The sequence below is a fragment of the Hyla sarda genome, chromosome 9 (genome assembly GCF_029499605.1).
Source record: "Hyla sarda isolate aHylSar1 chromosome 9, aHylSar1.hap1, whole genome shotgun sequence".
Classification (NCBI taxonomy): domain Eukaryota; kingdom Metazoa; phylum Chordata; class Amphibia; order Anura; family Hylidae; genus Hyla; species Hyla sarda.
This window is the reverse complement of record NC_079197.1, coordinates 186855530-186883465: the sequence shown is the minus strand read 5'-3', so window position 1 is coordinate 186883465 and position 27936 is coordinate 186855530. Positions and strand designations below refer to the sequence as shown.

General features: G+C 42.6%; 1 protein-coding gene across 1 annotated transcript in view; it reads right to left on the bottom strand.

Annotated features, from left to right (window-relative positions):
- The window catches only part of PCDH19 (protocadherin 19), a 59350-nt gene extending 32122 nt beyond the window's left edge, over positions 1–27228 (bottom strand). The window contains exons 1-2 of the mRNA XM_056541465.1: positions 24203–27228; positions 11703–12030 (exon numbers count right to left, since the gene is read on the bottom strand). Of these exons, the coding sequence (XP_056397440.1) occupies positions 11703–12030; positions 24203–26361 (2487 nt within the window). The 5' untranslated portion in view covers positions 26362–27228. The remainder of the gene's footprint in view (positions 1–11702; positions 12031–24202) is intronic.
- Positions 27229–27936: the final 708 nt, after the last annotated feature.

Here is a 27936-nt window from a genome sequence, read left to right as displayed (position 1 = left end):
CAGTGTTCGTTTAGAACACTGGGTGCGGTGGGCAAGGGGTTGGGACGTCATGACCACGACCTTTGTGACATTATGCCACGCCCCCTCAATGCAAGTCTATGGGAGAGGGCGTGCCGCCCTCTCCCATAGACTTACATTGAGGGGGCGTGGCGTGACATCACAAGGGGCCTGGCCATGGGGGCGTGGCGTGACATCACAAGGGGCCTGGCCATTTGGATAGGAGATAAGATGTCTAAGGGCGGAGTACCCCTTTAAACAGTTTTCAAACCGACTAAGCAACCCATGCAAACTGCTACCAACCATTAACCAACACAACAAACAGCCAAAAAACAAACAAAACCTAATCTAATAATCTACGAATCAGGCTCCTTAATTAAAACCAACCTCATCGGTTCCAACTGATCTCCCATATCCCTTCAATAATAATAAGAATTCATTCTAAACATCTCGCTGACACTCGCACTAAATCCTGCGCAAAACTTCGTATCCTTTTCCCTTTTTTTCATCATTAAAGCGTTGCGAGTGGCGGCGGCGGCGAGGAGCGCGTCGTCTTCCCTTTCTAATACTCTTTGATTGAAATGTAAAAAGTCCACAGATAATTAATTTCTCCTCATCACTTTGACTCATCTCTTCTGCCAATTTGACTGTTGTTGTTTTAATTTCGTAACAAGCTAATAATGAGAATTAAACTTCGGGATGAGTCCCGATGTGGCCAATTTGCACAATTAAAGAAACAATATACTGCAAAACGCCTCGGCCCCCGCGCACAAAAATAGGACGATTTCCAGGATACAAATGTATCAATATTGGGCAGGATTCCATGATACAAGTTACATAGGATTGTGAAACATTGTACACACAGCACTTAGGGGCCCGTTCACACTGAGTAATTCCTCTAGAATTCTCCGCTCCAAATGAATGCCCATCTCCTCTGCCCATTGATTTGAAAGGGGTTATCCAGGAAAAAAAAAACTTTTTTTATAAATCAACTGGCTCAAGAAAGTTAAACAGATTTGTAAATGACTTCTATTAAAACATCTTAATCCTTTCAGTACTTATGAGCTGCTGAAGTTGAGTTGTTCTTTTCTGCCCAAGTACTCTCTGATGACACCTGTCTCGGGAACTGTCGAGAGTAGAAGCAAATCCCCATAGCAAACCTCTTCTACTCTGTGCAGTTCCCGAGACAAGCAGAGATGTCAGCAGAGAGCACTGTTGTCAGACAGAAAAGAACTCAACTTCAGCAGCTGATAATTATTGGAAGGATTAAGATTTTTTTAATAGAAGTCATTTACAAATCTGTTTAACTTCCTGTAGCCAGTTGATCTAAAAAAAAAAAAAAAAAAAAAAAGGTTTTTTACTGGAATACCCCTTTAATGTTTTTTCCGCTGTCCTGTTCACTCTGCGGAAATTCCGCTAGCGGAATTCCAACACTGAATTCCTTTCCGCTTGAAGAAAGAGCATGTTCATTCTTCAAGCGAAAGCCAATAGAAGTCAATGGTATAAAAAACATTCTGCCCGACATCGTTTTCGAGTGGAATTCTAGCGGAATTCAGAAAAGTAGAATTAAATATCCTCCTCCTTCATTCCTCTTCATTTCCGCATGGAAATTCCGTTTGATGGATAAAATGACAGAAGGCAACAATTTCCTGACCGAAATTATTCCTCATGAATTCCTCAGTGTGAACATGGAGGAAACCTCTAGGGAACTATGGCAGGAGAATTACTGTTCCCTGGAGCTTAGAGCAGTGTTTCTCAACCAGTGTGCCTCCAGCTGTTGCAAAACTACAACTCCCAGCATCCTCGGACAGCCTCCAGCACTTAGGGAAAAAAATTTCCCACATCATCTATTGGGGCAGGTATATTGATGATGTGTAATGATGAGCGGCAGCGGCCATATTCGAATTTGCGATATTTCACGAATATATTGACGATTATTCGTCCTATGTTTGCGAAATTCGCATATTCGCTATGTTCGTTCACTTTTTTTTCCCATGCGAAAATCCACATGGAAAATTTGCATAAAATTTGCTTAAAAATTTGCATGTGAAAAAAACAAAACAAAAAAAAATAAAATAAAAACAAATATTCCTCATTATGAACATCTACCACTATATTCTAAATATTTGCTAAATCGCAGCGTGCTGATATAAAAATTAGCATTACGAATATTCGTGCTCAACACTAATGATGTGTTCGTTTTGTGGTCCGGAACTAAGGACCTTTTTAGGGACTTTATTGGTGACTTAAACAAAAAATGTACTTTTGAGATCCATAATGATGAACTTCTACTACAATGACTATTTATATAACACGAGACCCTTTAATTTACGCCCCGTATTTCCCCTCGCTCACAGGTATTCCCTTGACCTAAATGCAGAGTTAGATGACATTAAAAGGACCGTGTATAATAAGTTTATCATTATATCTACAAATAATTCTTAAAGGGGCAGTTCACTGGTTAATGGTGCACTTCCCCTTTAAGGGCAGCAGTGGGTTATATGGCTGCCATTTTGGAATTATGACATCATCAGAGTGAAGACTTGACGCTTCCTATGATGTCATAGGTGTCCACTCTGACCTCAGCTTGTCACAGCTGAGGGTTTGTTACAGTTGAATACACTGTAGGGAATCCCTGGGGACTCCATGATGCGTTTTATATGCACTGATACATTGTAGCAAACTATCAGGTCAAGTTCACAGATCACTGATAATTAGATACAACTGTAACTACAACTTTAACCACCAGGATAGTATAGTGGAGAAGACTCCTTCTGGTGATGAAGTAAGGGGGGACTATATTGACCGTTGCCAGAGGGGGAAGGAGACTAATTCACCCCAGTTAAACAGATTGGCAGCAATAAATGTGATGCACGGAATCAGAAGATGATGAAAAGGTATTTGTTCTGCTATAAACATTCTACATTTCTTTATTATTAACAGTCATTCAGGACTTTTGCCATGTAAATGCTTCTGCTTGGCTTTGTAAAGATGGTGGACCAGTATGCCAAGAATGGACTACAAAGAAAAATGATAAAACCCAATATATCAAGCAAATAACCAATATTCAACCATGAAGCCATCATGTAGAGTAATGTTCTATATCCAAGCATTATCCCCGGTGCATTAGATCTCAGTTGTCTGACAGAATGTAAACAGGAGAGAGAAGAATGGCTCCGGATATTATAAGAACAGCGCGGAGCACAGGTGCCAGGAGAAGTGCAGAAACCATTGTCACTTGGCTTTGACTTGGCGCGAGAAATCTCTTTAGTCGTATTATAAGTGTGAAAGGAGCTCGGTACAGATGATAAGGGAGAAATTCACACGTCTTATGAGCCGGCTGACTACAGGAACTAATTGGACCAAGGAGGTGCGATCCCTAATCCTATAGTCACCAGAGAATGGGCACAGACAATGGCGCAACTGCTCCTCGGCATCACCCATGAGTCTCGCGGAGACAGATGAGGCCAACAGATCATCAATGTCTAGTGGATCCCATCTATGTGATAGCGTACAGTACATGTGACCCTACCCTTCTAATATACTGCACTATACTATATAATACTGTCCTATACTGCCATACTGTGCTATACTCTGCTATACCACATGATACTATAATACATGATACTGCACTAATCTATACTATATGACCATATACTATTATTTATAACACTGTCTTTACTATAATGTAATACACTATGCTTGTCTATTATATACTGTACTGTACTATACTGTCATACTGTGCAATACTCTGCTATACCACATGATACTATACTGCACTAATCTATACTATATGACCATATACTATTATTTATAACACTGTCTTTACTATAATGTAATACACTATGCTTGTCTATTATATACTGTACTTTACTATACTGCCATACTGTGCTATACTCTGCTATACCACATGATACTATAATACATGATACTGCACTAATCTATACTATATGACCATATACTATTATTTATAACACTGTCTTTACTATAATGTAATACACTATGCTTGTCTATTATATACTGTACTTTACTATACTGCCATACTGTGCTATACTCTGCTATACCACATGATACTATAATACATGATACTGCACTAATCTATACTATATGACCATATACTATTATTTATAACACTGTCATTACTATAATGTAATACACTATGCTTGTCTATTATATACTGTACTTTGCTATACTGCCAGACTGTGCTATACTCTGCTATACCACATGATACTATACTGCACTAATCTATACTATATGACCATATACTATTATTTATAACACTGTATTTACTATAATGTAATACACTATGCTTGTCTATTATATACTGTACTGTACTATACTGTCATACTGTGCAATACTCTGCTATACCACATGATACTATACTGCACTAATCTATACTATATGACCATATACTATTATTTATAACACTGTCTTTACTATAATGTAATACACTATGCTTATCTATTATATACTGTACTTTACTATACTGCCATACTGTGCTATACTCTGCTATACCACATGTTACTATACTGCACTAATCTATACTATATGACCATATACTATTATTTATAACACTGTCTTTACTATAATGTAATACACTATGCTTGTCTATTATATACTGTACTTTACTATACTGCCAGACTGTGCTATACTCTGCTATACCACATGATACTATACTGCACTAATCTATACTATATGACCATATACTATTATTTATAACACTGTATTTACTATAATGTAATACACTATGCTTGTCTATTATATACTGTACTTTACTATACTGCCATACTATGCTATACTCTGCTATACCACATGATACTATACTGCACTAATCTATATTATATGACCATATACTATTATTTATAACACTGTCTTTACTATAATGTAATACACTATGCTTGTCTATTATATACTGTACTTTACTATACTGCCAGACTGTGCTATACTCTGCTATACCACATGATACTATACTGCACTAATCTATACTATATGACCATATACTATTATTTATAACACTGTCTTTACTATAATGTAATACACTATGCTTGTCTATTATATACTGTACTTTACTATACTGCCAGACTGTGCTATACTCTGCTATACCACATGATACTATAATACATGATACTGCACTAATCTATATTATATGACCATATACTATTATTTATAACACTGTCTTTACTATAATGTAATACACTATGCTTGTCTATTATATACTGTACTGTACTATACTGTCATACTGTGCTATACTCTGCTATACCACATGATACTATAATACATGATACTGCACTAATCTATACTATATGACCATATACTATTATTTATAACACTGTCTTTACTATAATGTAATACACTATGCTTGTCTATTATATACTGTACTTTGCTATACTGCCAGACTGTGCTATACTCTGCTATACCACATGATACTATACTGCACTAATCTATACTATATGACCATATACTATTATTTATAACACTGTCTTTACTATAATGTAATACACTATGCTTGTCTATTATATACTGTACTTTACTATACTGCCATACTGTGCTATACTCTGCTATACCACATGATACTATAATACATGATACTGCACTAATCTATACTATATGACCATATACTATTATTTATAACACTGTCTTTACTATAATGTAATACACTATGCTTGTCTATTATATACTGTACTGTACTATACTGTCATACTGTGCAATACTCTGCTATACCACATGATACTATACTGCACTAATCTATACTATATGACCATATACTATTATTTATAACACTGTATTTACTATAATGTAATACACTATGCTTGTCTATTATATACTGTACTTTACTATACTGCCAGACTGTGCTATACTCTGCTATACCACATGATACTATAATACATGATACTGCACTAATCTATACTATATGACCACATACTATTATTTATAACACTGTCTTTACTATAATGTAATACACTATGCTTGTCTATTATATACTGTACTTTACTATACTGCCATACTGTGCTATACTCTGCTATACCACATGATACTATAATACATGATACTGCACTAATATATACTATATGACCATATACTATTATTTATAACACTGTCTTTACTATAATGTAATACACTATGCTTGTCTATTATATACTGTACTGTACTATACTGTCATACTGTGCAATACTCTGCTATACCACATGATACTATACTGCACTAATCTATACTATATGACCATATACTATTATTTATAACACTGTCTTTACTATAATGTAATACACTATGCTTGTCTATTATATACTGTACTTTACTATACTGCCATACTGTGCTATACTCTGCTATACCACATGATACTATACTGCACTAATCTATACTATATGACCATATACTATTATTTATAACACTGTCTTTACTATAATGTAATACACTATGCTTGTCTATTATATACTGTACTTTACTATACTGCCATACTGTGCTATACTCTGCTATACCACATGATACTATAATACATGATACTGCACTAATCTATACTATATGACCATATACTATTATTTATAACACTGTCTTTACTATAATGTAATACACTATGCTTGTCTATTATATACTGTACTTTACTATACTGCCATACTGTGCTATACTCTGCTATACCACATGATACTATACTGCACTAATCTATACTATATGACCATATACTATTATTTATAACACTGTCTTTACTATAATGTAATACACTATGCTTGTCTATTATATACTGTACTGTACTATACTGTCATACTGTGCAATACTCTGCTATACCACATGATACTATACTGCACTAATCTATACTATATGACCATATACTATTATTTATAACACTGTCTTTACTATAATGTAATACACTATGCTTGTCTATTATATACTGTACTTTACTATACTGCCATACTGTGCTATACTCTGCTATACCACATGATACTATAATACATGATACTGCACTAATCTATACTATATGACCATATACTATTATTTATAACACTGTCTTTACTATAATGTAATACACTATGCTTGTCTATTATATACTGTACTTTACTATACTGCCATACTGTGCTATACTCTGCTATACCACATGATACTATACTGCACTAATCTATACTATATGACCATATACTATTATTTATAACACTGTCTTTACTATAATGTAATACACTATGCTTGTCTATTATATACTGTACTTTACTATACTGCCATACTGTGCTATACTCTGCTATACCACATGATACTATAATACATGATACTGCACTAATCTATACTATATGACCATATACTATTATTTATAACACTGTCTTTACTATAATGTAATACACTATGCTTGTCTATTATATACTGTACTGTACTATACTGTCATACTGTGCAATACTCTGCTATACCACATGATACTATACTGCACTAATCTATATTATATGACCATATACTATTATTTATAACACTGTCTTTACTATAATGTAATACACTATGCTTGTCTATTATATACTGTACTTTACTATACTGCCATACTGTGCTATACTCTGCTATACCACATGATACTATAATACATGATACTGCACTAATCTATATTATATGACCATATACTATTATTTATAACACTGTCTTTACTATAATGTAATACACTATGCTTGTCTATTATATACTGTACTTTACTATACTGCCATACTGTGCAATACTCTGCTATACCACATGTTACTATACTGCACTAATCTATACTATATGACCATATACTATTATTTATAACACTGTCTTTACTATAATGTAATACACTATGCTTGTCTATTATATACTGTACTTTACTATACTGCCATACTATGCTATACTCTGCTATACCACATGATACTATAATACATGATACTGCACTAATATATACTATATGACCATATACTATTATTTATAACACTGTCTTTACTATAATGTAATACACTATGCTTGTCTATTATATACTGTACTTTACTATACTGCCAGACTGTGCTATACTCTGCTATACCACATGATACTATACTGCACTAATCTATACTATATGACCATATACTATTATTTATAACACTGTATTTACTATAATGTAATACACTATGCTTGTCTATTATATACTGTACTTTGCTATACTGCCAGACTGTGCTATACTCTGCTATACCACATGATACTATACTGCACTAATCTATACTATATGACCATATACTATTATTTATAACACTGTCTTTACTATAATGTAATACACTATGCTTGTCTATTATATACTGTACTTTACTATACTGCCATACTATGCTATACTCTGCTATACCACATGATACTATAATACATGATACTGCACTAATCTATACTATATGACAACATACTATTCTTTATAACACTGTCTTTACTATAATGTAATACACTATGCTTGTCTATTATATACTGTACTTTATTGCCGTATGCTATACAAAACTGTGCCCTGCTGTACTTCAATATAGTTTACTATATTATAATGTACTATAGTGTTCTGTACTTTGAAATTTTAATTATACTGTAATTATCTTTACTGTACAATATTATTATATACTAGATCCTTTTTAAGGTAGAAAAAAGACAACAGTCCATATGGCTCTGCACTATACTAAACTATATGATACTGTACTCTACTTTATGATACTGCACTTTACTATACCATATGATACTGCACTATACTAAACTATATGATACTGTACTCTACTTTATGATACTGCACTTTACTATACCATATGATACTGCACTATACTAAACTATATGATACTGTACTCTACTTTATGATACTGCACTTTACTATACCATATGATACTGCACTATACTAAACTATATGATATTGTACTCTACTTTATGATACTGCACTTCACTATACCATATGATACTGCACTATACTAAACTATATGATACTGTACTCTACTTTATGATACTGCACTTTACTATACTATTTCATACTGTATTATACTATACTATTCTTTACTATACAGTATTATTGTATACTATATGGTATTGCACTATACTGTACTACACTACATAATACTGCACTATACTATATAATACGGTATTATGCTTTACTATATAATACTGCACTCTACTATATTATACTATATGAGACTGTATTCTATGTTACTATATGACACTGTTTTATACTATATGATACAGCACTATACTATTTGATGCTGTATTATACTATACTATATGATACTGTATTATATTATACGATACTGTGTTATGCTTTACTATATGATATTGCACTATACTATATGATACTGTATTATATTATACTATATGATACTGCACTATACTATATGATACTGTATTATATTATACTATATGATATTGCACTATACTATATGATACTGTATTATATTATACTATATGATATTGCACTATACTATATGATACTGTATTATATTATACTATATGATATTGCACTATACTATATGATACTGTATTATATTATACTATATGATACTGTATATTATACTATACTATATGATACTGCACTATACTATATGATAATGTATATTATACTATACCTTATGATATTGCACTATACTATATGATACTGTATTATATTATACTATATGATACTGTATATTATACTATACCTTATAATATTGCACTATACTATATGATACTGTATTAAATTATACTATATGATACTGCACTATACTATACAGTGTTATACAAGCGCAGTGCAACACATTACAGCTCCATAGTATCATAGGAAGTCAATGTTCTGCAGTAAAGGCTCCGCACACACGACCCAGTCTACACAGTAAATCTCTTCTTGGTCACTGCCGTATTCTGGTTATTGTAGCTTGGGTTGCAAAGTTGTTCTAGAAACCAAGTCAACGTCCATTGAGCAGATACAAAATAACAATACCACACAGTACCAAAAAGTAACAATGTGTGACAATTCTACCTGCTGTTTCAATAAAGTCAACGCATTGACCCAAAACCTCTCTATATGGGTACGGTGCATCTCCAAAATCTTATTACTACAGAAGACAATTTATTGTATCGGTCCTGCAGGGGACCACGCTAGGTGTAATCTTTCAGCGATAAATAAAGACCAGAAAAAAACTACTATTACTATGCTAGTAAGCATCTTCCTTAACGAACATAGTTTTCTTTTTTTTTTCTGGTCTATGACGCTTCTTCGCCTTTCAATCCTTGTTCACACACATAATCTAAACATTTCAAAAACTTCAGGGACTTTTCCTTCCGCCCCCACAACCAAACAATCCAGTGGCCATTCCGGCAATCTGTTCCTATGCTTCGACCATCACCACTGAAGTCGTCTCATGGAGGCGCTGACATAGACAAAGATTACGGAGAATATTGGGAATAACTCGGCCTACAGTCCTTCATATAGTCCCTTATTGCTCAGGATACTTCCATGAGTTATATAAGCAATAATACACTTCACAGAAAATTGCAATATTCGCTCTTTTAAAACTTTATTTAGTATGGAATAAATAAGTGTCCTCAAAAACCATAGAAATAATACACCAAAAACATACGTCTCAAAAACGAAGGCTGGGTCGGGGGCTAACCAGGTAATGCCTCCACGTAAATTCCACAACAGCCTGGGATAGATATTTAAGTAATTTCCTACAGTACTGTGTAATAAACACTCTAATGTACAACAAGTCCCGACACGTTTCCCCCCTATTTAGAGAGACCAACAATGAGAGGGGTTCATCAGGGGACAACAATTAGGAACAAAAAAACGGCATAAAAAAACAATATAGCATTAAAGGGGTACTCCGCCCCTAGACACCTTATCCCTATCCAAGGGATAAGATGTCTGATTGCGGAGGTCCCGCCGCTGGAGACCCCCGCGATCTCGGCCACGGCACTCCAGCAGACATCCGGTGCACAAAGCGAACTTCGCTCCGCGCTGGATGACTGGCAATGAGAGGCGGAGGCTGGTGACATCACGGTCATGCCCCGCTCGTGACGTTACGGCCATGCCCCCTCAATGCAAGTCTATGGGAGGGGGCGTGACGGCCGTCACGCCCCCTCCCATAGACTTGCATTGAGGGGGCATGGCCGTAACGTCACGAGCGGGGCATGACCATGATGTCACCAGCCTCCGCCTCTGCACCTGACGCTCTAAACGAACGCAAGGTGCAGCGTGGAGATCTTGGGGGTCCTGCCGCTGGATAGGGGATAAGATGTCTAGGAACGGAGTACCCCTTTAAATAAGATGTAGACAATTGCCAAAACAATGACAGATCGGTCCGGTTACGGACCACTCACTCAGACGCCATGGATGAACCAATAGTAGCTATAGAGGGATCTCGGATAACGATTTCTCCTCCTCCCTGAGCGGCAGCAACAATTGCACACTAAATAAATGTTACGTTTTAAATGAGCGCATATTTCAATTTTCTCCGTGATAGCGTTTATATAAGCAATAATACCATCAGTTAAGATTCACAGGAGATGCGCCAACCTCTACGTGTCGTTCCCAACGCTACATCCATAAAAGTCAACCATAAGAAGCTTATACCGAGCTACAAGAATCATGGCGAAAGAGCAAACACACAAAGACGAGACACTCGGTTGACTTCGTAGGAGCTTTCGTTGACTGCCAAAGGCTACGTGTGACCCATAATGCATCTCACCTGCCATGCTGGTTATGCTGTAGACCCACCCCCACCATGAGGCTAGTGGAAGAGAAGGTGGTTGCTCAATGTACTCACCTCGGGTAGAGGCATCCCGTTGATGATGAGGTCGGGCTGAGGAGGACTCTGGTTGGTGAAGGTGTGGTGGTAGACATGATTGGAGCCAGCATTCCTGGTGTTTTGGTTCTCCACATTGAGGAAGGTGCTGTCGGAACGCCTGCAGCCAAGCGGGAGGGTCTGCTGGTGGTAGTCAAAGTAGTTTAGTGATGAAGTAAGGGAGGAACAGCTCACCACGTTCATTTTATCCGTCTCCTCCACATCCCGAGGCACCAGGCGGATGTCGTTCTTGCTGATTTTCTTCTTCTTGTTGGATTTCTTCTGGTGGCCATAGGAGTATTCCGCTATTCTGCAAGACAACATTAATAAGGTGCAAACACATGCAGGTTTTATTAGGGCAGGGTGTCATACATGGCAAACCCAACATGAATGAATGCAGAAGAAACAAAAAAAATAAATAAATAAACAACAACAACATAAATAAATAAATAAATAAATAATAAAACTCTACATAAATAAATAATAAAACTCTACATGCAGAGAAAACATTTCCGGAACCCTGGATGATGGTTGTCTAAGCTTCTCCAGACTCACACGCTGTGAAGATTTACAAGTGTCGTTCCCTTCATCCTCTCATTACGCTCATGTTAGGAGTCGTGAACCCGGATTTGGAGAATATTAATGGGAAGTTCTAGGGGTTAATTGGTCGGACAGAGAGACGTATCTACAAAGCCGCGCTGAGATTGCGGGCGGCCGTCAAACGTTTCGGCTTTATATACGGGAATCTATCAATTGTGTCACGTTTTTTTTTAGCTTCGCGTTGAAGATGGTCTTCAACCTGCGGACCTCCAGAGGTTGCAAAACTACAACTCCCAGCATGCCCGGACAGCCTTTGGCTGTCCGGGCATGCTGGGAGTTGTAGTTTTGCAACCTCTGGAGGTCCGCAAGTTGAAGACCACTGTTCTATTTGATTCCTTTCTTCCCTGACACATTGTTACGGCCCCTCATTAGGACGGAGCCTATAGATTTAGCATTTAGTCTTTAATTACAGGGATGGATGGAAAACGATACAGAATGTGTATCCAACCAAGTAGGGAAGAACACAGAGGTGGACACCTTTAGTGATGTTGAACTACAACTCCAAGAATGCCCTGGGCTTTAGCTCATTGCTGCGGATATTATCTAGATATTATACTACGTCCAGTTCTGGAGCTGCACCTTGTCCTCTTCTCGACCAAAAATAAATGTAAAAAAGCAATAATGGGGCTTAATCCACTAGGGCAGTGGTCTTCAACCTGCGGACCTCCAGATGTTGCAAAACTACAACTCCCAGCATGCCCGGACAGCCGTTGGCTGTCCGGGCATGCTGGGAGTTGTAGTTTTGCAACATCTGGAGGTCCGCAGGTTGAACACCACTGCACTAGGGCTTTGACCACCATGATAGAGCTGGCTGTAGAATACAGATGCAGCAGAGCTGACTCATTTAATTTGGGAAAACGTTAACATTAACCCTTTATGTCACTGTTACTAATAAGCTATCCGAACTGACACATTGTATCCACTCGCACATTGTGATACAACCGCAACCCCTATCCAACCATAGCTGTTAGATGCAGTCCTATGCAAATCGTCATCAGCTCTGCTACATCTGCATGCTTGTCAGTGATGATAGGGAAGGGATGTGTCGCATTTACTAATGCATTTATGCGGTAAAGTGAGGAGGATGATGATGATAACCTGTCCGGTCTGGGAGAACATACTCCGGAGGTTACAGTAGACTATACAGGGAATGATGGGGCTAAATCCACTACGTCAGGGTTTCCCAACCACGGTGCCTCCAGCTGTTACAAAACTACAACTCCCAGCATGCCAATATTTAAACAGAGGTCAAAAGGTGACCCCGGGAATTATAGGCCTGTTAGTTTAACCTCGGTTTTATGTAAATTGTTTGAGGGGTTTCTAAGAGATGCTATTTTGGAATATCTTGATACAAATAAATGTATGACCCCATATCACATGGCTTTATGAGGGATCGGACCTGTCACCTGATCAGCTTTTATGAGGAGGTGAGCTCCAGACTGGACAAGGGGGAATCGCTGGATGTCGTATATATGGATTTTTCCAAAGCATTTGATACGGTGCCACATAAAAGGTTGGTGCATAAAATGAGAAGGATGGGGCTGGGGGAGAATGTGTGTAAGTGGGTAAGTAACTGGCTCAGTGATAGGAAACAGAGGGTTGTTATTAATCGTACTTATTCTGATTGGGTGACTGTTACTAGTGGGGACCACAGGGGTCAGTCTTGGGTCCTATTCTATTTAATATATTCATTAATGACCTTATAGAGGGGTTGAATAGTAAAGTAGCAATCTGTGCAGATGATACTAAACTCTGTAAAGTGGTCAACACAATAGAGGACAGTGCACTGTATATAGTAGATAACACAATAGAGGACAGTGCACTGTATATAGTAGATAACACAATAGAGGACAGTGCACTGTATATAGTAGATAACACAATAGAGAACAGTGCACTGTATATAGTAAATAACACAATAGAGGACAGTGCACTGTGTATAGTAGATAACACAATAGAGGACAGTGCACTGTTACAAATGGATCTGGCTAGGTTGGAGATTTGGGCTGGGAAGTGGCAGATGAGGTTCAACACTGATAAATGTAAGGTAATGCAAATGGGGAGGAAAAATCCGGGCTGGGATTATGTATTAAATGGGAGCTCACTTGGGACGACTGATGTGGAAAAGGACTTGGGAGTCTTAGATAATGGTAAATTTAGCTGTAGAGACCAGTGTCGGGCAGCTGCTGTCAACGCAAATAAAATCATGGGGGGCATCAATAGGGGCATAGATGCCCACGACAAGGAAATAATTCTACCACTATACAAATCACTAGTCAGACCACACATAGAATACTGTGTACAGTACTGGTCAGACCACACATAGAAAACTGTGTACAGTACTGTTCAGACCACACATAGAATACTGTGTACAGTACTGGTCAGACCACACATAGAATACTGTGTACAGTACTGGTCAGACCACACATAGAATACTGTGTACAGTACTGGTCAGATCACACATAGAATACTGTGTACAGTACTGGTCAGACCACACATAGAATCCTGTGTACAGTACTGGTCAGACCACACATAGAATACTGTGTACAGTACTGTTCAGACCACACATAGAATACTGTGTACAGTACTGGTCAGACCACACATAGAATACTGTGTACAGTACTGGTCAGACCACACATAGAATACTGTGTACAGTACTGGTCAGATCACACATAGAATACTGTGTACAGTACTGGTCAGACCACACATAGAATCCTGTGTACAGTACTGGTCAGACCACACATAGAATACTGTGTACAGTACTGGTCAGACCACACATAGAATACTGTGTACAGTACTGGTCAGACCACACATAGAATACTGTGTACAGTACTGGTCAGACCACACATAGAATACTGTGTACAGTACTGGTCAGACCACACATAGAATACTGTGTACAGTACTGGTCATACCACACATAGAATACTGTGTACAGTACTGGTCAGACCACACATAGAATACTGTGTACAGTACTGGTCAGACCACACATAGAATACTGTGTACAGTACTGGTCAGACCACACATGGAATACTGTGTACAGTACTGGTCAGACCACACATGGAATACTGTGTACAGCACTGGTCAGACCACACATGGAATACTGTGTACAGTACTGGTCAGACCACACATAGAATACTGTGTACAGTACTGGTCAGACCACACATGGAATACTGTGTACAGTACTGGGCACCAGTGTACAAGAAAGATATAGTGGAGCTGGAGGAGGTTCAAAGATGGGCAACCGGAGTAATACGGGGAATGGGAGGACTACAGTACCCAGAAAGATTATCAGAATTAGGGTTATTTAGTTTAGTAAAAAGAAGGCTTAGGGGCGACCTAATAACTATGTATCAATATATCAGGACAGTACAGAGATCTCTCCATGATCTATTTATACCCAGGACTGTATCTATAACAACGGGGCATCCTCTACGTCTAGAGGAAAGAAGGTTTCTACACCAGCACAGACGGGGTTCTTTACTGTAAGAGCAGTGAGACTGTGGAATTCTCTGCCTGAGGAGGTGGTCATGGGGGACTATGTAGAAGAATATAAAAGGGGTCTGGATGCATTTTTGGAGAATAATAACATTACAGGTTATGTATACTAGAATTATAGGGACAGAACGTTGATCCAGGGATTTATTCTCATGACATATTTGGAGTCGGGAAGGAATTTTTACCTCTAGTCTGAGGGATTTTTGCCTCCTCTGGATCAACTCAGTAGGGACTCATTAGGGTCATAGGTTGAACTTGATGGATTCTGGTCTTTTTCCGACCTTATGAACTATGTTACTATGTTACTATGCCCAGACAGCTGTTGGCTGATCGGGCATGATGGGAGTTGTAGTTTTGCAACAGCTGGAGGCACAGTGGTTGGGAAAAGATGCACTAGGTATTTGACCACCATGATAGAGTGGGCCATAGAATACAGATGTCGCAGGGCTGACTTGCAATAATTTGGGTAAATGTTAATATTAACCATTTATGTCACTGTTACTAATCAGCCATCTAAGCTGACACATTGTATCCACTCGCACATTGTGATACAACAGCAACCCCTATCCAACCATAGCTGTTAGATGCAGTCCTATGCAAATCGTCAACGGCTCTGCTACATCTGCATGCTTGTCAGTGAGGATCGGGAAGGCATGTGTCGCATTTACTAATGCATTTGTGCGGTGAAGTGAGGATGATGATGATAACCTGTCCGGCCTGGGAGAACATACTCCGGAGGATTTGCTTATTGGAGACTACAGTCTATTATACAGGGAACCTTTATCTCCAATGACTAGTCAATGAGCAGTCACGTCTCACCTAAGGCTCCTCTTCTCCTGCAAGCACCCGAGCGTGAGGAGCAATCTGATAGCTAAACAACCCCCAAATGACTGAAAGATGGAGATTCGAGTAGAAAATACAAGTAAATAAGTGCAAGAAGCCAAGAAAGCGAGAAAACTCCCGACCTGAATACCCAGTCCACAAATAGAAGCCATAGACACTGCTTCACCACATCGGGCCAGTAGTCTCCAAACTGTGAACCTCCAGCTGGTGCAAAACTACAACTCCCAGCATGCCCGGACAACTGCTATAGGTGAAGTCCAGTTCTAGTGACCCAATGTTTCTTAACCAGGGTGCCTCCTGCTGTTGCAAAACTACAACTCCCAGCATGCCCGGACAACTGCTATAGGTGAAGTCCAGTTCCAGAGACCAAAAGTTTCTTAACCAGGGTGCCTCCTGCTGTTGCAAAACTACAACTCCCAGCATGCCCGGACAACTGCTATAGGTGAAGTCCAGTTCTAGAGACCAAAAGTTTCTTAACCAGGGTGCCTCCTGCTGTTGCAAAACTACAACTCCCAGCATGCCCGGACAACTGCTATAGGTGAAGTCCAGTTCTAGAGACCAAAAGTTTCTTAACCAGGGTGCCTCCTGCTGTTGCAAAACTACAACTCCCAGCATGCCCGGACAACTGCTATAGGTGAAGTCCAGTTCTAGAGACCAAATGTTTCTTAACCAGGGTGCCTCCTGCTGTTGCAAAACTACAACTCCCAGCATGCCCGGACAACTGCTATAGGTGAAGTCCAGTTCTAGTGACCCAATGTTTCTTAACCAGGGTGCCTCCTGCTGTTGCAAAACTACAACTCCCAACATCCTGGACAACTTCTATTGGTGAAATCCAGTTCTAGTGACCCAATGGTTCTTAACCAGGGTGCCTCCTGCTGTTGCAAAACTACAACTCCCAGCATGCCCGGACAACTACTATAGGTGAAGTCCAGTTCTAGACACCCAATGTTTCTTAACTAGGGTACCTCCTGCTGTTGAAAAACTACAACTCCCAGCATGCCCGGACAGCCTTTGGCTGTCCGGGCATGCTGGGAGTTGTAGTTTTGCAACAGCAGGAGCAACACTAGTTGGGAAACACCGCTCTAAGCCCAAGGGAATGGCAATCCTTTAGCCATGGTTCTCTAGAGGTTCCCTCCACTGGATGCAATCTGGGCATGCTGGGAGTTGTAGTTTTACAACAGCTGGAGGCAGAATAGTAGGAACACACTGCTCTAAGCCCAAGAGAAGGACAGTCCTCCAGCCATGGTTCCCTTGAGGTTTCCTCCACAGGGGGGTTTTCTGAGCACTCTGGGGGTCCACAGTTTGGAGACCACAGCCATAGACTATGGATAGAAGGGGAGGGGGGCACAAACTTATACAATGCATTTATGGACCAAATGATTTACTTCTTCTAACAGGCCCTCTATGGGCAGGTACAGATGTGTGGGGGGTTGGGGGGGGGGGGGGGGGGGTTGGGATTATGATCATAGCTACACATTGCAGATCTACATCTATGATCATGAAGTTCTCCTTGCATTGGGAAAGATCAATGAGACAGCGCAGGCCATGAAGGGTTAATACCACCTCCTTTTTATCTATTTATTTTTTTCTTCCTCCTACGAGAAAACCCAAGAAAGCTAAGTGATGGTAATGAATGGAGGCCCACGATCGGCAATTGGAAATGTCACATAAAACTAAAAAATATGACATGGATTTATCCCTCAGTCCCGATGACATTTTCATCTTGACGGAAATAAAACCACAGAATTAAATAGCGATGGGGGTGGGGGGAGGGGCAACGGAGCCACGAAAAAGTCATCCAGACTCCCAGCCGCACAGGGAAAATACAGAGGGAAGGTTCTGCCGGGCAGAGCGGAGGAATTGTAATTTTCGCCTGCCCATCAATTTTTCATTTTGATAGAATTTCCTAAAATTGTTAAGAAGAAAAGGGGGGGGGGGGGGGGATCTATAGTCTATAACTGCATTATGTGCAATGGGGGCTGCATAGACTCCCCCCTGTTCTCCTCACTGGAAGCAGTGCATGCACCTACTCCCACCCCCTGTGCTCCTCACTACAAGCAATCAATGTACCCCCCCCCCTCTTCAAGGCTCCCCAATGGAAGCAGTGCTTGCTCCTTACCACCCCACCCAGCTCCCCTGGGAAACATTGCATGTACCCCCAAATTCCCCAAATGACGGAAATCCCCTCTGAGGCACCTTGCTGGAAACAGTGCATGCACCTATTCCCCCTATGCTCCTGTGCATGCACCTACTCCCCCCATGTGCCCCTGTGCATGCACCTACTCCCCCTTGTGCTCCTGTGCATGCACCTACTCCCCTGTGCTTATGTGCATGCACCTATTCCCCCTATGCTCCTGTGCATGCACCTACTCCCCCCATGTGCCCCTGTGCATGCACCTACTCCCCCTTGTGCTCCTGTGCATGCACCTACTCCCCTGTGCTTATGTGCATGCACCTACTCCCCCTGTGCTTATGTGCATGCACTTACTCCCCCATGTGCTCCTGTGCATGCACCTACTCCCCCTTGTGCTCCTGTGCATGCACCTACCCCATGTGCTTATGTGCATGCGCCTACTCCTCCTGTTCATGCACCTACTCCCCCTGTGCTCCTTTGCATGCACCTACCCCCGTGCTCCTGTGCATGCACCTAACCCCCACCTGTGCATGCACCTACTCCCCCTTGTGCTCCTGTGCATGCACCTACCCCATGTGCTTATGTGCATGCGCCTACTCCTCCTGTTCATGCACCTACTCCCCCTGTGCTCCTTTGCATGCACCTACCCCCGTGCTCCTGTGCATGCACCTAACCCCCACCTGTGCATGCACCTACTCCCCATGTGCTCCTGTGCATGCACCTACTTCCCCATGTGCCCGTGCATGCACCTACTCCCTCTGTGCTATTGTACATGCACCTACTCCCCCCGTGTTCCTGTGCATGCACCTACTCTCCCCCTGTGCTCCTGTGCATGCACCTACCCCCCCCCCGTGCTCCTGTGCATGCACCTACTCTCCCCCCCCCCCCCACCATGCATGAGTCCCCCATGCCCCCTGACACTCCTTACTGGAAGCAGTGCATGCACCTGACCCCCCACCCCCTCACTACAAGCAGTCAATGCACCCCCCTCCCTATTGGACACAGTGCAGGAGACTTAGCACATAGTAGTCAGTGAAGCAGAGAGCAGCTCTCCAGTCTAAGCCTCCCCGACCTGACAGATCTGCTCTCCGCATTATCAGCCACAGATCAGCACAGGCGCTGCAGTCAGCCTTGTGTATTTGGACAGAGGCAGATGTTTGCACAACTGGGGTGTAACATGTTTAGCTCCCTGACTCATTACATCTGTGCAGCCCCCTCACATCCTCTGCAGGCTCTGCTATTCTGCTTCAGTAAACCAAAGGGTTAATTATTCTCCATTCTATAGACAGTGAGTGAATATATATATCCCCCCCCCCCCCCCTATAGTGGACGCGGGGGTCATAGGATTCAGCCCAAAGGAACCTGATTTACTGCACAGGGAGAAGATACAATGATCTGTAGGGAGAATAGACAGGGAAGGGGCCTGTGATCTGGGGAGAACTACAAATCACAGCATGCCCTCCTAGATACCAAGACAGGGAAGGGGCCTGTGATCTGGGGAGAACTACAAATCACAGCATGCCCTCCTAGATACCAAGACAGGGAAGGGGCCTGTGATCTGGGGAGAACTACAAATCACAGCATGCCCTCCTAGATACCAAGACAGGGAAGGGGCCTGTGATCTGGGGAGAACTACAAATCACAGCATGCCCTCCTAGATATCAGGACAAGATGGCAATTGTCATTCCAGGGATGCATCTATCTATCTATCTATCTATCTATCTCATATCTATCTATCTCATATCTATCTATCTCATATCTATCTATCTCATATCTATCTCATATCTATCTCATATCTATCTATCTCATATCTATCCATCTATCTATCTATCTTATATCTATCTATCTATCTATCTATCTCATATCTATCTATGTATCTATCTATCTCATATCTATCTATCTCACATCTATGTATCTATCTCATATCTGTCTATCTATCTATCTATCTATCTATCTATCTCATATCTATCTATCTATCTCATATCTATCTCATATCTATCTCATATCTATCTATCTATCTCATATCTATCTATCTCATATCTATCTATCTCATATCTATCTATTTATCTATCTCATATCTATCTATCTATCTCATATCTAACTATCCATCTATCTCATATCTATCTCATATCTATCTATCTATCTGTCTCATATGTGTGTGTGTATATATATATATATATATATATATATATATATATATGTCCATCTATTTATCTCTTATCTATCTATCTATCTCATATCTATCTATCTATCTCATATCTATATATCTTATATCTATCTCATATCTATCTATCTATCTATCTATCTATCTATCTCATATCTCTCTATCTCATATCTATCTCATATCTCTCTATCTCATATCTATCTATCTATCTATCTCATATCTATCTATCTATCTATCTATCTCATATCTATCTATCTATCTATCTATCTATCTATCTATCTATGATTTTACACAGATTTTTGTGGCATTTTCTATTATTATAACAACAATAAGTAAACTGAGCTACATAATACATAACAATCTAGTAAATCTCGGCCTGTCTCCTGTGATATGTGATTTATGTAATGGGATCGATGTGATATGTGATTTATGCTATATACTATATGATATTTATGTGATATATGGGATATGTGAGATGTGATTATTGTAATATCTGATACATGATATATGTGATGATGATTTGATACATGTGATTTATGTGATATGTGATATGTCTTAAATGTGATTTATGCAATATAATTTATGTGATTCACAAGCTGTATGATTTATATAATATGTGATATGTGTTTTATGCAATATTTGAGATGCAATACAATATTTGTGATTTATGTAATATCTGATATATGTGATATGGGATTTATATGATATTTGAGATGTGATACAGTACGTGTAATATGTTATAAATGTGATATGAGATTTGTGTGATATATAATATTTGTGATCTGTGATATTTGTGATATTTGTGATCTGTGATATTTGTGATATTTGTGATATTTGTGATATGTGATATTTGTGATCTGTAATATTTGTGATATGTAATATTTGTGATATTTGTGATATGTAATATTTGTGATATTTGTGATCTGTGATATTTGTGATCTGTGATATTTTTGATATGTAATATTTGTGATATGTAATATTTGTGATATGTAATATTTGATATCAGAGTAACAGGATTAGGCTGTATATTGTATATTATCCCCTCCCCCCCCCCCTCCCCCCCCCCTGTATCTGATTGATATTCATCTGGGGCGACCATTTCTCTACCAAACTTTTGTTATTTTCCTGACAATAGTGTAAGGCGAGAAATCCTGCTCCATAGCCCTGGTCCCTGATAGTAGCCCCAGTGCCCCCCCCCGCACCCTATACAGGGGGCTTCTCCCCCCCACCCCCCGCACCCCTATACAGGGGGCTTCTCCCCCCCACCCCGCACACCTATACAGGGGGCTTCTCCCCCGCACCCCTATACAGGGGGGCTTCTCCCCACCACCCCCTGCACCCTATACAGGGGGCTTCTCCCCCCCCCCCCACCCCCCGCAAACTATACAGGGGGCTTCTCCCCCCCACCACCCCCTCACCCTATACAGGGGGCTTCTCTCCCCCACCCCTGCACCCTATACAGGGGGCTTCTCCCCCCCCCCCGCACCCTATACAGGGGGCTTCTCCCCCCCCACCCCCCGCACCTTATACAGGGGGCTTCTCCCCCCCCCCCCCCTGCACCCTATACAGGGGGCTTCTCCCCCCCACCCCCGCCCGCACCTTATACAGGGGGCTTCTCCCCCCCCACCCCTGCACCCTATACAGGGGGCTTCTCCCCCACCCCCCCCGCACCCTATACAGGGGGCTTCTCCCCCCCACACCACCCCCGCACCCTATACAGGGGGCTTCTCCCCCCCACCCCCTGCACCCTATACAGGGGGCTTCTCCCCCCCCCCCCCCCCCCCGCAGCCTATACAGGGGGCTTCTCCCCCCCCACCCCTGCAACCTATACAGGGGCTTCTCCCCCACCCCCGCACCCTATACAGGGGGCTTCTCCCCCCCCCCCCCCCGCACCCTATACAGGGGGCTTCTCCCCCCCACCACCCCCGCACCCTATACAGGGGGCTTCTCCCCCCCACCACCCCCGCACCCTATACAGGAGGCTTCTCCCCCCCACCACCCCGCTGCTGCCTCCACAATATGTGAGATGGAAATAATTCTAATAAATCTGATCTGATAAGGAGGAATGGACAGTGACTCCTGGCATTTGTTGGTGTTTTTCGCTCTCTCTTTAGCCATTTGTGCTGTCACTCGGGTTGGGCAGGGGGGACGGGGCTGGGGGGGGGGGGGGCGATCACCTCACGGGGCAGCATTGAATGTAAAAATCATTTTGTTTTCATTTAATTCAGTTTTCTTTCAAATTCCAACTGTGATTCACATCAGCCTGCAGGACTCCGCTGGCTCGTGCATTCCTTGTGCTCACACTGCCACCTAGTGGTGAAAAGTCAGAAGTGGCACCTTGTCTCCTGCAACCTGCTCCATGAACTGGCAGCAGAGAGGAGCAGTGACTGCAGACACCTGCATGAGTTTGTCATTTGTGTTGCATTTCTAAAACCTAGGAATAAACTAATCCCATTCTGCAACCCCCCCCCCCCCATCCTATTAGCACTCTATCTATGCTGTACATGCAAAGTTCTATAGCAGTGCTTAACACTTTCATTGCCTGTATTATCAGGCGACATATTCAATTGAGTCCATACACCAGTGTTTCCCAAACCAGGGTGCCTCCAGCTGTGGTTAAAACTACAACTCCCAGCATGCCCGGACAGCCGAAGGCTGTCCGGGCATGCTGGGAATTGTAGTTTTGCCACAGCTGGAGGCACCCTGGTTGGAAAAACACAGCCATACATATACCAGATGCGGAATACTGGTCAACAGTGAAAACATAAGAAGATCAGAGGGAGGGAGAGAGGATAGGAAGGTGCACAAGCTCTGACTTATTGGACCAGGACTGGTCACACTGCACATTATTCACCCTTTTATGCAGGGACGTGCACACATAGACTAAAGGGGGCTCTTGACCCCCTGCCCCTTTAATGCACCTAGATTGGGACCTCTGTGGGGGAGATGCAGGTCCTATTCAGCTGACAGTTTAAAAAAAATAAAAAAATAAAAAAATAAAAATAAAATAAACAAATAAATATATATATATATTATATATATATATATATATATATATATATGTATTTATATATTTATTTATTTATTTTTTAGCAAAAAGTGCCCTTTTTTTTTACTTGAGCCCTCGCCCCCCCCCCCAAAAAAAAAATAATAATAATAATATATATAATATATATATATATATATATATATATATATATATATCTGTGCACGTCCCTGCTATTCGGTACATTGGGAATGGCTCCTTACCTGCAGTTGTAGGTCCTGATCTCCTTGTTGTCTCTCTTGCATTTCACAGCCACAAAGATCATGGTGACAAAGAGGATGGCGGCAATAGATCCCAGGGCAATGATGAAAATCAGGGACAAATTGACAGATCCTATGGACTCCTGGGCATCCAGGGCCGGGGACAGGTAGATGAGAATCAAGGCAGATGCAGAGAGTGATGGCTTCCCATGGTCCTGAGCAGCTACAATCAGTTCATAGGTGGTCTTGGAGTTCTCCCCGAAGGTCCTGGTGGTCCTGATCTCCCCATTCATTTGGTCAATCTCAAAGAAGCCCCTGTCCCCCTCGGTGATCTCATAGGACAGTCTGCCATTCTCGCCTTCATCATAGTCATCAGCCTTGACCACAGTCACCAGGTAGCCCATGCCAGCATTCCTGGGGATGTAGACCTCCGAGGTGCCATTGACCAGTGGGGGCGCAGTGATCACTGGGGTGTTGTCATTTACATCCACCACTATGACTCTGACAGTGACATTGCTCTGGAGAGGTGGGGTCCCCCCATCTTTGGCAGAAATCTTAAACTCAAAAGCCTTGGTCTGCTCATGGTTGAAGGACCTGAGGGCATAGATGTCCCCAGTGGTGGGGTTGATGGACACATAGGTGAAGACTGGCATGTCTCTGACTTGGGAGGGCACCAGTTGGTAGGACACACTGCCATTTAATCCTAGATCGGGGTCCCTGGCTGACACCGCCAGCAGGAAGGCCCCGGGGGTGTTGTTCTCGGAGACAATGACTTGGTAGAAGGTTTTGGAGAAGTGGGGATGGTTGTCATTCTCATCTGTGATCCTGACTGTGAAGGACTTGGTGGACTGTAGAGAAGGGTTCCCCCCATCCTTGGCCTGGATGGTCAGGTTATACTGGTCCCTCTGCTCCCTGTCCAATCTGCCATCGACCAGGATGGTGGAGAAGCTTTCATACTCCTGCAGCCTGAAGGGGACATTGCCCAGGAGTTTGCACATCACCCGACCATTGATGCCCGAGTCCCTGTCTGAGACCCTCACCAGGGCGATGACATAGCCGGGGGGCGCATTCTCACTCACCTCCACCACCTCACTGTTGACTGACAGCAGGTTGATGACAGGCACATTGTCATTGACATCCAGCACATTGACTGTCACTTTGCAGTGAGCGGGGATGGAGTTGGGTCCCAGATCCTTGGCTTGGACATCGATCTCATAGACGTGGCCCTCCTCATAGTCTATGGCCCCGATAACGGTGACGACTCCGGTCTTGGGGTCGATCTTGAAGAGCTCCCGGGTCTTGTCGGACACGTAGCTGTTGAAGGAGTAGACGATCTCCCCGTTGGTGCCCTCGTCTGGATCGGTCGCGTTGAGATCGATGACGATGGAGTTGAGGGGGGCGTTCTCCGGGACATTGACGGTGTAAGCCGCTTCCTCGAACACCGGGTTATTGTCATTGGAGTCGATCACCTTAATATTCAGCTCCACTGTCCCGAAATTAGAGGGGTCCCCCCCATCCAGGGCCGTGATGATGTAGTTGTAGTGGGATTGGGTCTCCCGGTCCAGGTTCTTTTCTACCACCAATTCTGCAAACCTGGATCCGTCCCCCCGGGTTTTAATCTCTAAGCCGAACAGATCGTTTGGGGTGATCTCGTACGACTGCACCCCGAAGTTGCCCGAGTCGGGGTCGTATGCGCTCTCCAGGGGGATCCTGGTGCCGGGGCTGGCCGTCTCCGAGATCTCCAGGTCGATCTGGTCGGTGGGGAAGCTGGGGGCATTATCGTTCAGATCTTTGATCTCGATCTTGATGACACAGATCTCCATGGAGTTGGACATGACCTCCAGGGAGATGACACATTTGGGCATCTGTCTGCACAGAAGGTCCCGGTCGATCTTCTGCTTGGTGACCAGCACCCCGGAGGCATTGATGTCCACCAGGTGGGGGGCAGAGTTGGAGACCACCCTGAAGGCTGGCTGCCGGGGGTCCAGCACGAAGCCCGCATCCTTAGCGTCCTTAGCTACGTTAGCGATCTGGGTGCCCGCTTTCTGCTCCTCCTCCACCGAGTACTTCAGATTGATCAGCGCCCGACTACGACTCCACGACACGACCAGAAGAAGCAAAATGTGCAAAATATCCATCTCCCTCCACATACACGACCACATAGTGTCTTCTGCTGCCCCCTGAAGTGTCACACTGAGGGGCTGACAGGGCTCAGGCGGGGAAATGCAAGGTGCAGGCTACACAACCAAGGGGCACAACACACATCTACACAATCGGGGTCCGGCTGGGTGAGGGGTCCACTACTTGGCTTCTTCTCGCCTTCTGTGCTGCAGTCTCAGCTCCAATGTAAGGATGGAAGAATGGGGGGCTGCCTAGGACCCCGACACCTGCTCTGCATGCGCAATGTGTCAGGGAGAAGGCATCAGAGGGCACTAGATGGGCACTTATACCGCGTCCTCATGACTCAAGATGTGCAGGGATGTGGAGGTGTCTGGGAGCATGACAGGGAGTCCGAGGCTCAGCTCAGCCCCAAACCTCCCTCAGCCCCATCTGATCCAGAGCAGACAGCAGCGTCCATTCATTTACGCAGTCCAGTGCCCACCGCCGGCTCCCCTTATCTGCAATTGTGGATTTGCCAAGAAAAAAAATGCCAAGTCCCACCTTATGCCTGTGATCTCCACAAAGTGTGAAGGATAGGAGAGCAGGTGGGCTGCACGGAGCCCCCCTCCCGGAATGTCTGCAGGAGCCAAGCAGCAAATAAATCCAGTACGGATGCAGCAGGAAGACTGTCAGTTATCTCCAGATAATGTCCAGGGGGGGAGAAGACTCCTGCGGAGCCCCCGAGCCCACCCGACGCCTCTTCCCTTCTGGAATTCTTCTGGAATATGCAGAAAAATGGGAATGAAGTAGTTAACAATCCAAGCAGGAGAATGGGCTCCTTATGGCACAGTCCTCCGGGTGCCCGGGATTTGTAGTTCCTCTCCCGGAGTTCTCTGGATCCTGGCACCTTGCTGTCTCTCTCTGCTGCTGCTAACAACTACTGCCAGTGCAGTCTGTAAAGAGAGACAGAGGAGCAGGGAGGGGGAGGGAGCTGGCATCCTGCAGGCTGCAGCCTATCACAGACTGCTGGGGAGGAGGGGGGCCGTCGCCTCTCATTGGAGCTGGGGAGCTTCAAATTTCCAAGAGGGGAGTAAAACTTCAGCAGTCAGCAGCAGAGGAGCTGCAGGGAGGAGCTGTCCGAGGTGCCGGAGCTGCTGCGGACCCTCAGTGCTCTGCTGGATCTCTGCCCTGGTCTCTGCTGCCCCCCTGCACTCAGCTTAGATACATTAGAAGCCGTGTATCCCTGCAGGATCATTGCTGCAGCTTCTCCACCAGCCGCCTCCTGCTTCTCCGCGATCTCTATAGTAAATGTGTTTATAGCACCAGCTCTGTGTCCTTGAGCGGTATAGAGAAGGTTGTAGATCGCCCCTGCCCTGGTGTGTATGGGACTGATCAAGTGCAATGCTCTGCTGTGTATGGGACTGATCAAGTGCAATGCTCTGCTGTGTATGGGACTGATCAAGTGCAATGCACTGGTGTGTATGGGACTGATCAAGTGCAATGCTCTGCTGTGATGTGACTGCTCCAGTGCAATGCTCTGCTGTGTATGGGACTGCTCCAGTGTAATGCTCTGCTGTGATGTGACTGCTCCAGTGCAATGCTCTGCGGTGTATGGGACTGCTCCAGTGCAATGCTCT